General features: G+C 39.0%; 3 protein-coding genes across 11 annotated transcripts in view; 2 read left to right on the top strand and 1 right to left on the bottom strand.

Moving 5' to 3' along the window:
• The window catches only part of LOC122876867 (membrane-associated phosphatidylinositol transfer protein 2-like), a 45525-nt gene extending 38900 nt beyond the window's left edge, over positions 1-6625 (bottom strand). Inside the window, exon 1 of one of the 8 annotated variants that reach the window (XM_044197725.1) lies at positions 6500-6625. The gene's annotated coding sequence lies outside the window, so the exon portion shown is untranslated. Of the gene's footprint in view, positions 1-5907 lie in introns of all 8 variants that reach the window. The other 7 variants (XM_044197724.1, XM_044197727.1, XM_044197728.1 and 4 more) reach the window with 7 other exon arrangements.
• A 3175-nt stretch (positions 6626-9800) lies between these two features.
• Positions 9801-11152, top strand: mtrfr (mitochondrial translation release factor in rescue). 2 transcript variants are annotated; one of them, XM_044195723.1, is made up of 3 exons: positions 9801-9944; positions 10097-10349; positions 10790-11152. In XM_044195723.1, exons 2-3 carry the CDS (start codon positions 10101-10103, stop codon positions 11018-11020), a joined length of 480 nt encoding a protein of 159 aa, XP_044051658.1. In that variant the 5' UTR covers positions 9801-9944; positions 10097-10100; the 3' UTR covers positions 11021-11152. The 2 variants fall into 2 exon arrangements, with proteins under 2 accessions (XP_044051658.1, XP_044051657.1); XM_044195722.1 differs by having other exon boundaries at positions 9841-10349.
• A 536-nt stretch (positions 11153-11688) lies between these two features.
• kmt5ab (lysine methyltransferase 5Ab) lies at positions 11689-16057 on the top strand. The gene is made up of 8 exons (XM_044195720.1): positions 11689-12136; positions 12368-12471; positions 13451-13598; positions 13905-14115; positions 14202-14289; positions 14402-14461; positions 14926-15116; positions 15429-16057. Exons 1-8 carry the CDS (start codon positions 12127-12129, stop codon positions 15637-15639), a joined length of 1023 nt encoding a protein of 340 aa, XP_044051655.1. The 5' UTR covers positions 11689-12126; the 3' UTR covers positions 15640-16057.
• Positions 16058-16608: the final 551 nt, after the last annotated feature.

Below are 16608 nucleotides of genomic sequence, written 5' to 3' on the forward strand. Positions count from 1 at the left end.
TAATAATAATAATAATAATAATAATAATAATAATCTTTACAGCATACAACATCCTCTATCTTTAAATCCAGGCTACACCATCAGTACATGTGTGTTGCATTACTGTTGTATTTCAACTATCTTGAGTCATGACAGTAAGTTAAACTGTGACCTGGATGCAAAGGCAGATCAGTTAACTGGTAGTTCTGCCCTTTTCTTCAAAGTGTGTTAGGCAACACATGATATTTGTGTTGCTGTCCGCCACCACACACAAGGGCAGAGGAAAAAACACATCAACAGGATATTGGAAGATATGGTTTACAGAATATCTGAAAATGTATCAGCCCAAAAAATATTTTATCAATAATGAAATAGCAGGTAACACATTTCAAAATACAGAAGAGTGTCCCAACGAATAACCGTTAAGAACTAACACCCTATGAGGTTAAACTTCTTATGCAAATTATATTTAATGTAACCTGTAATAAAATGCTTAGGTTTTGCTAAATTCTGCATCACTATCAGACATCAGTAGGTTCCCGGTTCCCATTTTATTTTGCGGATTCCAAAAAGACTCCTCGAACCTGAGGTGTGCTGTGCTGTATTAGCCCTTGTGTGTGTGTATGTGCGCACCACGGTGAATAAACAAACAGGAAGTAATGTTCGTCATCTATCCATCTTCATTATCCAATTCCAAAGCAGACGTCAGGCTGATCATGGCAATGTTTCAGCTGAGTACTGGAAACCCACACAGTTCATTTGAATGGAAAATTCCAGTCTAAAAACAGTCACTTATATTACATACATATCATCTTTTGTTTGTTTGAACCTGATTGTTCAAATCATATTTGTATTTCTGGACAAAACATTAATGCTTATCCTTTTAACCACATTATGTTAACATTTAAGAGAATTCCACATATCTAACAGACAAACCTCAAACAACTGACCTTTACCTAGTGCCACTTCCTGCTCTGCTACTGCTAACCAAACAACAATAGTCATGTCCTCTGACAGCCAATAAAAAAAGACCAAAGGATATTTTATAAAGCTGCTTTGTTGATGATTAAGCACGTAATTTCAGTGTGGTGTTAAAAGTTCTTAACAGAAAATGCACTCATAACTTGTTAAAATCCCCTACGGTGTTGTGTCAGTGCCCATAAAAATCAGTTTCTATTGAATGTCAAAGAAATTACGCCAATATGACACGAGTCTTTGTACCCGGGAGTTATCAGCGGTGGGAAAAATAATTTAGACTATACAGTCCAAGATAACATAAAGGGCTTGTTCTGAATCTGGTATAATACCTTCAGTATCTTTCTGCAAGCTCATTTAACGAACTGCATTCCCACATTACATGCCAAGCTGTAGAATAAATTGACTTTTCTAATATCCTAACAAAGCAATCACAGGAAACTGGCTAATGCAACCATATCAACAACCCACCACCTGTGAGAAATGAGCCCCAGAGAGATTACGAGGTACGAGCGTGTCTATTTTATAGATAGAATAGAATAAAATAAGTAAGGAAGTGAGGAAACGATTATAAAATAGGACAACTGTTCTTCTCACTGTTTAACAGCTGTATAGCTGCTCTTAAACTGTCACTATCCACTTAATCTTATCAGCTATCCTTCAAGATTATACTGCCACCTTGTCTTGTGTGGGAGTGACAGTGATTGTGTGTGTATGGTGGGTGGGATACAACACACAGGAGATCAGCATGCAGTAAACTTCCAAAATAGTCCGCCTGGTCTAAGTAAAGAACCAAGACTATACCACTCCTCTGCTTAAACATGCCAACATGTATTAAATGTTATGGAGAAATAACACATTACAATATTACACAACAGTTCAACAGGTTTTTTACAAAATCAATGGAGATTAAGCAAAATGTCAAATTACCATACAAGTAGGCAAGTGAATTTATGATTATATCTTATAGTGCAACATGTACAGTATGTTACAGCAGTTGAAGCCACACCATGCTTAATCTTCAACCTTATTTACTGCCTCGTGTAGCTCATTTTACTGTTTGTACCTGATGTTTCTCTGCTCTTCCTGTGACAGGAAGTGCATTTTGTCTTGTTTCCTCAAAACATTATTACTCACTGATTCTATATTCATTTGTCATATGTATTTGTAACAGCGACATTGTTGACTTATGTTGTAAGACAATCATAAGCAAACTGAGGGTTGTGGTAGGTGAACACAAGACCTGTCACATGGAAGAATAAAAATAAAATAACACTCCCCACAAAGATTCCATGCAGTGCTATGAAACTCAAACATGGCTGGGACACATGCTCACAAGCTACAGGCTCCTCAGGAATTTTCCACTCCACAGTCACTCAGACATACAGCATATACATATATTTACATATTCTCACAGCATTTTCCTCCTGACCATCAGGAGGTTGTCAGGCACTCCTATAACGGTATGTAACATTAGTGGAGTGGTGGGTAATTTTAGTCTTAGGGAAAGAGACCTGTGTGATACGAATGAGCAAACATTGACATAGTATCTGAATGCAGTTAGTAATTATTATCCTCATTTATCAAAAAGGTCATCGCAGTGTCTCCACTTTCCTTTTTGCGTTGGCTTAAAAGCAGCATGAGAACGGCTTTAATTCAACAAATACAAACGATGAATGTGGAACAAAAACACTTTGCCAGCTACATCTAATAATCACAACTGTACAGACAATGGACTTATTCACAATCACCTCTATAATTTCTCCTTCGGTGATACTGTGTTTGTCTGGTGTTAGATTCGAGAGAAACACCTGAGCATTAAAGAGCTATCAGGTTTCAGCCTCTCAACTACTGTCTTCTTGTAAGATTCCTTGGCTTACTTTAGATGCATTTAAACACTACATTATGTCTTCTCAGGTAAGAAATGCTCCACCACAGAACAATAAAATTACTAAATAAAACCAGACAAACATGTAAATGTCCATGTATGGTTATCCTAAAAAAAACCCAAAAAACATTAAACTCAGACAACTTCAGATCTTGACTGTGTCAGACTTCAAAACGAACATAGCTGCGAATAAATTTGCAATCCTGAAGCTACAATTCTAATTTTCCAGGAAATAACTCATACAATATTTATACTGAATTAATATTTGAAATCCGTTAAGATGACTTGGTTACTAAAAAAGTCTTAGTGGAATGAGATTCTGGTGAGTGATTTTCTGAGGGGGGGATATCACAGATTCTAACTATATTTAACATCAACCTAGTTTCAATCATTTAACTTAAATTTACTCAAAAAAACAATAATATAGGCAATATATTGCTGTAGGTGCACTTACTTAAAAAGCAAAATAATTTTAAAAAGAAGCTTCTTAACCTAAAACATTATAAAGGCCTAGTGTCAAAAACAAACTGTGTTATGCCATTAAAAGGAACTAAAAATTAAAATGAGACAGTGATTAGACTTGTTGTAGAGTTCTCCAACATCATGGCCCAGTACCAATGTGTGCACTCACAGACTTGCAAATGTACTCACAATGTATATTTATCTATAAAGGTTAGGACTAATGTGAAATCAGTGAGTGCTAGTGAGCTCTTGTAAAGAGTTTTTATGCCCTATGTGCACCCTTCTGCATGTCTGCAATGCTGCAGAACTTGCTTGAGGGAATTACCCACAATTCATAGTATCCACATCGTAAGAACGACGATGAGAAGGGAAATCATTTTTTAAAAACATGGAAAGTGTACATTGCAGCAAGAAGTCTGTGTGGTTCTTTGCTTTGTGAAGTGATACTGATTGTACTGTTTTAATCTGAGCTGACCAAAAACCATACACAAGTACTGGTCCCCTTCCTTACTGAAAATGATTAGTCCTTGTACCCTCGTGCACTCACACATTTTCACTGAGCACACAGGTGATGTCAGTTAAACTCTGGGAGCTCAGCTAATTAGGCTGGACATGGGACTGAGCACAGTCAAATTGCAATATTAAATTCTGCTAATACTCTGAAAGGGACCATGTCATTTAATTACTTATTTTCCAAGAACTTCCTTAGTTTTTTTCAGTTACATTTTTGAATGTAGAAAAAACTGTCTTCAATGACAAAAAGACGGACCAAAAAAAAGAGACATTTATTTCTCTGAAGCTGTAAAGTCACTATAGAGATTTTCAAATTTGCATTGTCAACACGGCCCTGCCCATGTACCACACATGTGTATTTGTGTGAATGTGTCTGTTGGGGGGAGGGAAGCAAGTGCCCCATCAGAAAAGTGGTTAGGCAGATATCTTGAGGAGCTGCCATGTTTAAAAGCAGAGAAACCTCCACAGTATCATAAAGGTCATAACTGGTATGACTGGTAAAGAAGGCGGTACGCAGGCACATGAGGAAGATTTGAATTCTGGGTCATCATCAATGACGGCCTTCACTTCAGGCAGTCTGCCCTTAATCATCAGAGCTGCACTTCAGTGACTGGAGAACAGGCAGAATCAGCAAAGTGTGTTTATGGTGGTTCCTTGTGACACAAATGAATGGCATGATAAAATATCCAGCTCATCACCAACAGCTTTTGTGTGGTAATCATTACAAATGAGCAACAAAAATGAGGAACATAAGTAATGCATCTGTCTACAAATCAAAACTAAAAGTGAGAAAAAGAACAATCTGTGTAAAATAAATAAAAAAAAAAAAAAACAGACTGCAAAATCAGCTCAGGAAAGAACGCACAAAATCACATTTTTGAAAACTGCACTTGAACGGTGAACTTCACCGCTCCAATTTCTGTTTTCATGTTACTTCAAAAATGACAAAGCCAATGAAATCTTTAAGATCACACAGAGTAGCTGATGCTGAGTGCATTACACAACCTTCACAAACGTTATAGCTTCAAGGAGGCAGGACACAAGTTTCAACACGTCAAAGAGAGATTTTACCCTGTGTGCATATCAGTACAATATTCTTCAGGCCCAGAAACAACACGATAACCTATCTCTGTATGTGTCTCCTGTATTTTTTTCTCAGTCAACATACTCCAAGTGCAGGCTAGATCTTGTTCTCATCAGGCTGTGCAGCACAGATAAATCTCAAAACTAGCCTCAGATTGCAATCCTAATTCAAAGACATACTGCGATGTTGGACACAAAGCGAGAGCGTGCAGCAGCTTCTGCCCTCATAGAAGAGCCATCATCTGGACAACAGACCCCACAGCCTCCGAGTCAGCACTGCCTCAATGACTCACCCAGGCCCTGCTGAGTCAAGTGTTGTGACTCTTGATACTGAAACTCATAAAGTCATATTGAAATAGAAATGGGGCTAGGGGATACAAAAACAAGCTTGTGGCATGCATTTTTAGTTAAGTCAAAAATAAGCCGACTACAACCTAAGTCAAATTTGGGCTCGCCTTCATTTCCCAGTGAAGCCCTCTGACTGAGGTCAAAACCATGGTTAGTCAAATATGCAGTAATTTGCAAAAGGATCTTAATTAAATTCTCACACCTGGGTATCACTGGAAAGAGCACCAAAAGGGCAAGACCCAGAAGCCCAAAAATCCACCAGTGATTCCAGTCATTTCCATTTTAAAAATGTTATTAGATGTATAACAACATCAGAACAGCTTACAGTCAGGATAGAGACAGGAGCGTTTCATCAGCTTTAACAAGCATGCCTGTGTGACAGCAACGGGGCCATGGCATGAGAGCAGAAAAAATAATATGCTGCACTTCTTCAGGCCAAAGAAGCAAGACAAAGTTAATCTAAACAAATTTAATGGTGAGTTATGACAGCACGTGGTGTTAAAAAACCTTGTGTAAAATAACATTTACTAAACGTGACGATGCATCTCTGGAAAGGGATGATCAAATTTGAACTGGAGTAAACCCACCGTCAGTTAGTTACCTAGCAACATGGCAGCACGGTAATGACAAATTGATGGCTTGCAATGCCCATCACATACCTGGACCTGATGCACACCAGTGATGCACCTCTGGCTTCACCACACTCCAGCACTCAGCAAATTTCAAAGTTCATCGGCCTTTCTCCGCCTTTTAGGGTCACTACTTTCACCAGAAACGCGGCTTTCTTTCAGCACGAAGCAGCCGCCGACTTGATGAGGTCTGGAAGCGATGCCATAATTGAGATGAACGCATTGAAAGTCAGCAACTGATTTCCTTAACGTCGCCGTGTGGTCAGCCCTTCAGCAGAGGAAGGGGTGCGGGTACAACATGTAAAGATGACGCGTAGAGAAACATCATCAACTCGGGAGTGTGTTACATGATATCAGCCGCCGTTTTTGCCCATGTTTACAGAGTTTGTCCACATCATTGCGCCGTAGAAGCACACGTTGGATTTCCTCAATCGACAGAAAAGGCCAAAGTAGCTATGGTAACGTTAAAATGTCCTTGAATATCCAAGCTACCCTCGCAGGAGTTGGCAGTCGGGCTCGTCCTGCCGAGGAAAATGAAACGGCTGTGAGCTCAGCCCAGCAGCTGCCGCCTCCGTCCAGAGAACCGGGAAGAGCGAAGAGCAAACCGATGAAGTGCACTCACCATCGTTAAGTTGTCACTCCTCAAGTCTGAACCGCTGCAAGACTTAACAGTCCTTTCAGGCACGACACAAAATACTGCCAAGTTAACCCGAGTCCAACGAAGTTTCCGGTACAGTTTTCGAAATAAAAGTCTGGCTTACAGCGCGTTCGGGGTGCGCAAACTTTGAAATGCGTTATCTGACCTGAAACGTCTATTTCACTGTGTACACACATTTGCTGTTTGTTTCCTGAAACGACATTTTCACGCAATATGTCCAAATCCACATGGGGTCCAAGATGCCACCAAACAGAACACATATTGCACCCATCCTACAGTTGATCTCATTCAAGACTATACTGGGAATATATGTACAGGTATTAGTCAAATTAAACAAACAAATATTGTGTAAACATACTACACAGCAGCACCAACACCATTTAGTATTTGATTCTGAAGGATTGGTCGCTTATTTTCCGGTGTTTGTCTTTCCTTCTGCTAACTTGACGAACCTCAGACTCCACAGCCATTCAGCTGAGCAGTTTCGATGGTAGGGCGCCTCCTGCTGGCAACGGAGAATATGATCTACACTGTTACCACAAGTGGTTACGTATTTCATAAGCATTATTATAGGATGTAAAGTTACAAAGGTGCATTTATAGCAGCCAGTGCCTATCGTGTTACATTCATGCCAACTGGCGTGTTATAGTCTGGCATGCAGTGAAAGACAAACCTACTTTTACTCAATTTACCCACAGTAATATTTTTTTATGTATTTAGGCACATCTGCTTTGATACTGTACATGTATTGTCATTATCTAGCTTAATTATTAACAACGTGATTGGAAGGGGGAAAAATGAAAGAAAATGTATATATTCTTTCCTATTGGTGCATGGTGGGGACCTCAAGAAGGTCACTGATTGGATGTCGACCACATCGACTGTTACTGTAAATTCTGCATATACATAAAATATGAAAATATTTCTTGTGACATTTTCACAATCGACCCTGAAGCATATCTAAGGACTTAACAAAAGCACTGCAACGAAACCTGTCCTTAGTAAATTCTTGTTTATATTATGCACAGAACTTCACAGCGTTTCTACATTTAGTAATACAGCTTATTACTACATTTATTATACAGACTATTTTATCACTGTACTGTACATCTATTATCAAGCAGAGCAATAGTTACCAGCACTGCTTTTGTTTCTCTTTTCCCTTTTTTTTTACCAAAAAAGGCAGAAACTGGGCTGCTGCTGCACCTCAGATAAGTCAAAGTGAGCCTGCTGACTAGTTTCACTTCCTTTGAAATATAAGAAATACTTTTTACTGACTGCCTTGACGGCAACTTACAGCTTCATACAACAGTGGGCCTAACGTCCTAATATACAGGACTGATTTCTTACAAATACAGCAGGTTGGACATTACTGGCGAGTCTTTTGCAATATCCACATAAGAATGACATATCAAGATGATAATGTTCCAAAATGAGGATCGGTTTTAGTATGAGCACTAAAGATAAAGTTCAAGTAATTAGAAATGCGCATCCCCCAACCCGCAATATCAGAGAAAGGTCATCACAGGTCATCAGAGAGATTGTCTTTTCCCTGTGACCTACATAGTTTCCTGATTTACTAATTATAGTCATTGTCAAGGGAGATAGCAGAAGGCATTACATCACAGTCCATTTTTCTCTCCATATAAAAAATAGTTTGAAACTATTTTGCAGTAATTGTATTTATAGCATTAAATGGGCATCATTATTACTTAAATATGACCTTTTTAGGGATCCTTCATAAACAGCCAGTTCTCCTTCCACAAGTACTTGGCACTGCTTGCATTGATGCATGCCTGCAAATAACAGAAATAATAAAGCTAAAATTGAGGCTATTGTATCAGATTCAACAGTAATGTCTTGTGCAGTGTAAAACAAAGCAAGTCAATGTAAAAAGAGTGTGTTATGTAATGTGTGTGTGTGTGTGTGTGTGTGTGTGTGTGTGGTGAATGACAAATAATTAAATAAAATAGCTAACCTACTGCACTGTCAGGTGAAGTGGAAATTATTAATCCATTATCCATCATGCTCTTGCTGATGCCCTTGTTAGTGCGAAAAGGAGGGTTCACATTATTACTCCATCCTTTTAATTATGAAACACTTCTCTCAGTAGACTTGAAAATTGGCTGCACAGTTTTCTCCTTCAGGGATAATGGAGGCTGCAGTCAGCTTGGGTTACAATTGATTCCATAAATTGTATATGTTTCCAACAGTGACCAGTTTGCATGGCAGAAAAAGTATCAAGATGCCCCAAGAAATGTCTCAAACCACCACTGTGGCCAGAAAGTCCATTAAATGATGTTTCACTCCATTCACTATAATCAACAGGCCTTTTCCACGGAAGATATTTTGACATGTCACGGTAGGAAAAGCACAGGTGTAAATAATAAAATTAATGATGGCTCAACTCCGGTTAGCTGCTTCGGTTTCAGGGTCCTGGTATTGGCTCACTGTTATGGCTTAGTGGGATATTTGAATAGAACAGAGCCATCGTTAGCGTTATTGGTGACATCTGTGTTTTTTCTATGACAAGTCAAAATATCTGCTAAAAAGGCCTATCAACTTCAATCAACATTTAAAAACAACCATCACCATCTATATCGCATATACTGAAATCACCAACATCACTATCAGTCATCAGCATCACTAAATGGGCAAATAACCTCCTACACCACATCTGAGATGTAGTGTGTGTGCAGAGGCTACACATTTACACATAACATATTGTGGCCTGACATGTGAGTACATTTATGCTAACTATAAATGTCTCTTATAACAGCAATGTCTCTTTTCTACGTGAAATTGCTCACAACAGGTCTGTGGATTATCTTGAGCAACCTGGTCATGGTTTCTGGAAAGAAACATTGCTGTTGAGTTTTTCAAATGCATTTTTTTTGGCCCTTTGAGCACCACAAGCCAAGTGCCATATAGTTCCATTAGGCTATATTAAAAAAATGCAGACATTTCTATGGCAGATATCTCCAAAACTCTGCAACTCACAGCAAAACAATCTAGATGGACAAATATCACTACAGGTAAGAGGTGAACTGTCTCTAAAATAACCACCATTCACGCCCAGTTGCGCCTTTCAAAACCGTGCGTTTCAAAAATGTTTCTGCTAGAAAGAACCTTTAAAGAAAATCTAACTTTAAAAGTCGACTATCAGCGTTACAAAACATTTTTGCAGTTTCCAACCAGCTACAGTTTCGACACACGATGGCAGCAGAGGGTCAACACCATGGTCAACACACAACTGCTATTCTGGCCACGAAGAAGAACACAACGGCTGCCGATTGGTTGACTGGTGACGGAAGTGTAGAAGAAGACAAGATAGAATATAAACTAAACATGAACGTGACCGTGGAACAGACAGGAAAATAAAAACACAGTAGGCCTCATACTTGCATAGGTAGTTTGCAAGTTTTTATTAAAGGAAATGATATTTCTCTGTTTGGTTACATATAACGTGATGTAATGTTGTCAGTCACTTTGTATGTTTATTCACCGCGGCACCAAAACCCGCTTTGTAGTTTACCTGTTTAAAGATATGTCGTTCATCAGCTGCATGTACAGTGTGTCCAGTCGGGTCATATGGAGAGGTTCTCCCAGTATCTCTCCACTGCCGAGACCGCTCCCGCCTGGATTGCCATGTGTTTTGGCAGCCGGTAAAAAGGACCTGATAGACCTTCCTGTCCTGAATGAGGACGAGCTTGAAGAACAATTTGTGAGAGGATCTGGACCCGGAGGACAGGCCACCAACAAAACCAGCAACTGCGTGGTGCTCAAGCACATCCCCAGTGGGATTGTTGTAAAGGTTTATCTTGTTTTTTTTAATTAATCTGTGTGTAAATGTCATCACTGGTATCTATCAGTCCACGTGAATAATGACCCAAATCAGAGTTGTTGAGTTTCATCCTTGGTGACAAAGTTTATTCTTGACTTTGGACACCTCAGTTGACAAACCAGTCTCACCTCAAGGTCCCTGTTGTAGCTGTTCTGGAGCTTTCGGTCATCACCATTTCCATTTTTTTCTGGGCACTAAAATGACTTCTTGACCACGTTGGCTTAAAAGTTGAATTTCACAGTTCACTTAAGTCCTTTTAGTGCCCAGAAAAATGTGGAAATGGTGATGACCGAAAGCTCCAAAACAGCTACTAAATGGACCTCGAGGTGGGATTTGTTTTATCAACCAAAGTTATGTGATTTACTAACCATATTAATTTAATATCTATATCTGTACTGTTTTCCCTGCAGTGCCATCAGACCAGATCTGTGGATATAAATCGAAAGCGTGCTCGGGACATTATGAGAGAGAAACTCGACGTTGTATTTAAAGGAGAGCTCAGTGAAGTTGTTGTAAAGAAGAAAGAGTCTGAGCTGAGGAAACAAGAGAAGAGGAGGAAGGCAAATGATAATCTGGAGAGAAAAAGACTGTTTAAAGAAGCTCTGGCTGCAGACTCCAAACCTGGAAATGACACAGTTTAAAATATTTGTAAATGTTTTGTGTATAAAATGAAGAATCAGTACTTGAATGGTTCTGTATTTTTCGCCTGCAATATTGAATAGCAAAACCTGGAAAGGTTCTGTCCACAGCATAAAATCCAATTAACCTTTTTATTTGTAGAGCATCCTGTAAGTTATTAGTTTTGTTAAATTGTAGTCTTGGTTTTAATTCTGACTGTGTCAAATGATACTTTAAAGAATTTCCTGCTGGCTCATTTGATATTGAAAACAGATAAAACAAGTTTAACTTATTTCAGCAGCAGCACTGATGTACTGGATAATTTCGTAGTATAACATTTACCCCAATTTATCACTTGATATCAGCAAAAGCTCTCAAACCTAAACTTCATGGGCTGAGGCTGAGGCTGTCCTGCTGCCCTCCAATCTATGCTATGGTCAGTTGTTTGTAATTGAGGCCTACTCCTAAGACTCTCACAGTATGGAAAAAACGATTGTCTCCTTAAAAAAAAACAAAAAAAAACAGACAGACCAGACACTTGTATCAGTTACTTGCATGAAACAGTTTGCCCAAAGGTGGGCATATCCACAGGCCACAAGTATGGTTAGAAAAAATGATGATACATTGCTGTAAATGGATTTTTATTTATTTCTCTTAAATTATTATCAGTGCTTAGGTAGCGTTATGATAAATCGTGCTTTTAAATGTTCTTTCTGCTCAGTATTTTATATACCAAAAACACCTTGTTTTCTATGCCGAACATTATAATTGAATAATAATTATCATAGCCTTTATTTAATTCAGGTAATCCCACTGAGATCAAGGTCTGTTTTTGGAAGACAGACATGAGTACAGCAGGACTTTTGGTGGGGCACGTGTAGGTCTGAGAGGTCATCTTTCGCTGACCGGCTATGTGACAGTCAGAGTTGCGGCCAATCAGAGAACTACTTTCATGCTCGTGCGCCTCCCGCATAGATGAAACAGCCAATGAGAAGTGCAGTACGATTTTTAAATCCACCGAGCTCTCACCGCCCTATTTCGCAGTGTAGTGGTCTGATATTTGTCGTTGCAGAGTCAGTGAATACTGAGACTCCTCGTCCTTTTGGATTGTTTTGTTTTGGGAACTGACATGGCAAAAGGTAAACTTTTCCATTTGTTGTCGTTTCAGTAATTGTTGCATGTCACACAAGGTACAGTAGTTAATTTGTAGCTAACAGCTAACGTTAACTAGCGTAAATAGAGGACCAACTTCGTTTAAATAAACGTAGCTGATGTTTACAAATAAAACTCGCCGGTAATGGTCGGCTTTTGTATAGTGTTGGGTGAATGCGACAGCAGTGCTTACATTTATTTGTCTTATGTTTATAAAGGGAAGAAAAATGTTGTGAGAACAGACAAAAAGCCTGAAGACACTATTGAACTTAAAGTCACCTCACGGAAGGGGACAAAGGAAAACAAACCAGCTACTAACAAGGTATGTTTTGCTGTTTGGTTTTACGCTTTTGTGTCCGCCAAATAAAGTAAGTTAGGAAACCAAGTATCTCTTTCTCACATTCAGTGTTAACCCACCACCAAATGGTAACGTTACTGTCACGGAGGGCGGTCCTGCCTCAGCTATAAACTACTTGAACTAAACTACACTGCCGAAGCCTCGTCTTTACCCAGACTTGAGACTTTCAGGCAAAGCATATCGCAAACTGTGCACTGTGTCCCACATAGAAAGAAACTGTACCCATTACATACACCATAGCTATGGTTAGGGTACACCTAGAGCTGAAACTTAAAGTTTGAGATGTAAACATGTGTCATTGTCACAAGAGGAATTGCTTAATGAGCAGCACCAACACTGTACAAGGCTGATTTACAGTGAGCTTTTGACATTATGATATATGCCCCCATAGAAACCACATTCAGTAAGATTGTTAAATCTTTTTTTTTAATTTCTGTTCTGGCACTGGTTGGGTACCTGAACACCCTGTTTTATTAATATACTATCCAACAACTCCTAACTCTATCCATCAGAGATGGTACTGTTACCATGGAGACGTTTACCACTCAGGTGTTGGATTTGGCAGGCAGAGCGGCAAAGTCTTCATCAGCTAGCAATCTGTTTACTGTGTTTTCTGGATCCAATGAGCTCTTTAAGGAAACTAACTGTTTTTTGTTCACAAAGAAATGGTGATCCAAAGACCATTACTGAACATGAGCAACTTGCCTCTAAATTTGGAGTGTCTTGAATTCACATGCATGTTGTGAGTGGGTGGGAGCAAGAATAAAGACATTTAATACAGTCTAAACACAGCCTCATAAAATGACATTTATTGCATCTTGTAAGATTTGCATACTGTAGCTAACCCTAGTTAACTGAATGTGTATATAACTCCTTAGGTTTACCCATGTGAATGGTACAGGGTTTTTAATTTTTTCACCAAGGTAAATACGTCTTTTTGCAGGATTGCGTAGGTACAGTGCAATCAATTTTCCAGAATTTACGGAGTCCAAACAAACCTAGATCCCCTCTCAGCGACAGTTCGAGCATGCTGATCCAGGAAAGAAATGAATCTGATGCAACTAATCCTGACATGTCAAATCTGAAAAAAGGTGAGTACCTAAGTAACTTTAAAAAACGTTTGAATCAACTAATCTGAAATGCCGTTGTTTGGTCATTTCTGTTGCATGTGATTTCTCAGCTAATTTGCTGTTAACCCTTGTGTTACCGTGTGGTCAGCAGATCCATGTGTACCACAGGAAAAAAATTCCTGTGAATGGTAGCAGTGTTCGCTGACCCACTCTCTTATGACACAACTTAAAAGTTGTTGTTTTTTTTAAGGAACTTCACTCTCTTGATTTAAGGCCAAATGTTTGTCGCAGCTGTCAATTTCATTCTTTGTTTCTTTCTCATTTTAGACATACTTAATGAAATAAAATCTGACAGTTGTGAGTCGAAAGAGCAGGAGCCTAAAATGGCTTGTCTTAGTCATGGGATGAGAGAACAAGCCACTGACCAACTCGAGCAAAAAGAGTCCACGACGCACACAAATACCAGGTCTGCAGCAGACATCAAAGCTTCAGCATCCAAAACTCGGAGTAGAACTGGTCGCAAACTCGGAGCAAAAAAGTGAGTGCAGAAAGCCAACGCGTCAAAAAAAAAAAAGAAGACACAGGCTCTTTCCGTTTGCACAATCATAATGTCTCTCTTTTCAGGACAGAGAATAAAGCTCCCCAAAACAGAAAGGTCACAGACTATTATCCCATCAGACGGAGTAACAGAAAAACTAAGGCAGAGTTAAAGGTCTGTATGAAAAATGCTTCCTGTGGGTTGTATTATTAACAGTTAATAGGAGAAAGCATTTTCCTCATGTTCATATGTTTGACTTTGACCAAATTACTCAAATTGTCAACAGAGTGAAGAACACAGACACATCGATGACCTGATAAAGAATGGCACTGAAGAAGGAATGCAGGTAACATTTAATGGTTTGAATGTATTGTGCCACTTCAAAAAGCACAGGAATGATCAGGCAAGAGTAGCACATTGTTGAGTTAACAACTACCCTTCAATATGGTAAATACATTTGTGTAAATAGTAAAAAATCCTTTTAGTAACAACAGAATTTATCAGTGGTCATTAATGAACTCTATATTTTGGTGATGAAGATATAGTATTGTGCGCATATGCAGTATTTTCATAGATCAGTAATAGGCACTTAAGAATTTTTGTGACAAATATATTTTTATTTTCTCTTTGGTTATATTACAGCGAATATATTTGTCAGTGATTGGTTCTTCATAGTTGTTAGTTTTGACTGAAAATCACTAGCCACAATGTTTTATACATATTTTTGAAAGTAGAACAGTGGTAAAGCAAGACTTGCATCATTACTAATTCAGTTAAACTTCACACTTTGTTGCTTTTTAACATTGACAGGTCAAACACATAGAAGGAAAAGGAAGAGGGGTATTTGCTGTCAAGGACTTTGAAAAGGGCGAGTTTGTCGTGGAGTACCATGGAGACCTACTGGAACTAGCCAAGGCTAAAATAAGAGAGGCCGAGTACGCAAAGGATCCCCAAACAGGCTGTTACATGTACTACTTCCAGTATCAAGCTAAAACATACTGGTAAATCCAAATGTCACCACTTTGAAATATGACTGACATGTGGTTTCATTCTTTTTTCATTTGATTTCTTTTCTTTATTCAATTTGTCAACTTTCTGGGAATTATTAATTTTTAACTGCACACCCGGGGGGATTTTCTAGGACAACGTGCGAGTTTTTTATTTATTTTTTAATGCAGAACAGATCTATAAAATTAGTTTGGATGTGGCGCCCTGGTGGCCCAGTGGTTGAGGTGCATACAAAATTACTGTTTGTTACTTGTCAAATTTGTGTTAAAGTGACAGTTTAATCTCTTTTTATTTATGTATTACAGTGTGGACGCTACAAAGGAAACAAGCCGTCTTGGGAGACTGATCAACCACAGTAAAACTGGCAATTGCCAGACTAGACTTCACGCAATCGATGGAACCCCTCATCTGATCTTGGTAGCTTCCAGAGAAATCAAAGCAGAGGAAGAGCTGTTGTATGACTACGGTGATCGGAGTAAAGCCTCAGTCTTGGCCCACCCTTGGCTCAAATACTGAATCCTTGACCACAGAAGTTCATATTTCAAGATGAATTGATGCTCTCAGCTGTGCTGTTCATCTTTATGTAAAAGATGCTGTAGATGAGCAGGCCGCAACATGCTTTTTTTTTTTTAATTAAGTATAAAAAATGTTTTTGTTTTTAAATGGAGGCTAATGCTTCATCTCATGAAGAGTGTGTTTTTGCAGCAGTTGTTTTTATCATGCTTTTTATATATATTTTTTTTTAAAAAGTCTAATTGTAGCAGAGTGATGCAAACTTGAAGAGTATTTCTCCTGGATAACCAGGGTTTCACATTGTCCATGGGGTTTCCTTTTGTAATGAATATAACTGACAATTCAATTTCACTATTGTAAATTATTACCTGTGTTGTAAATTGAGGAATAAAACACTGTTGAGTTTTTCTTTCCAGCTGTAGCAATGGTGAAGATCTGAGAAACATAAATATTGTGTGAGTGAGTTTTACCTTTTTTTTTTTTTAATTTGACACTTGACAACATGGGGAGAGAGGTATAACATGCAACAAAGGTCTCCTGCTGGAATGGAACCGAGTGTTGTGGTTATATGTTATGCGCCTTAATCTATAGGCTACCGGGGCACCCCAATGTCATATTGTGGAGGTGGGTATGGTTAGCTTTAAGCTGCAGAGGGAGAGGTGGGGGAGTTGCTCAGGTGAGCAGCATCAAGGAGAGATAATTGGCGCAGCTGAACCCAGTGAACTAATTATTCTCTCCTTAAATACAGTAGCATGCTGGACTGTGGGGAGAGGCGGTTGGAGAGCGGATGGAAGAAGAGCCAGAACAAAAGCAAGAACGACCAAAAATAAAGAACCTACACTGCAACACTGGTGTCAGCGTGGTATCTCAGGGCCAAGACGAACTCTCGGTAGCACGATTACGCTACACATATTTACATCCGTGAAGTTGGGGAAGATAACGCTACTTTGTGCCAAAGTATTGCAAAGCAGT

This window comes from Siniperca chuatsi, linkage group LG5 (genome assembly GCF_020085105.1).
Source record: "Siniperca chuatsi isolate FFG_IHB_CAS linkage group LG5, ASM2008510v1, whole genome shotgun sequence".
Classification (NCBI taxonomy): domain Eukaryota; kingdom Metazoa; phylum Chordata; class Actinopteri; order Centrarchiformes; family Sinipercidae; genus Siniperca; species Siniperca chuatsi.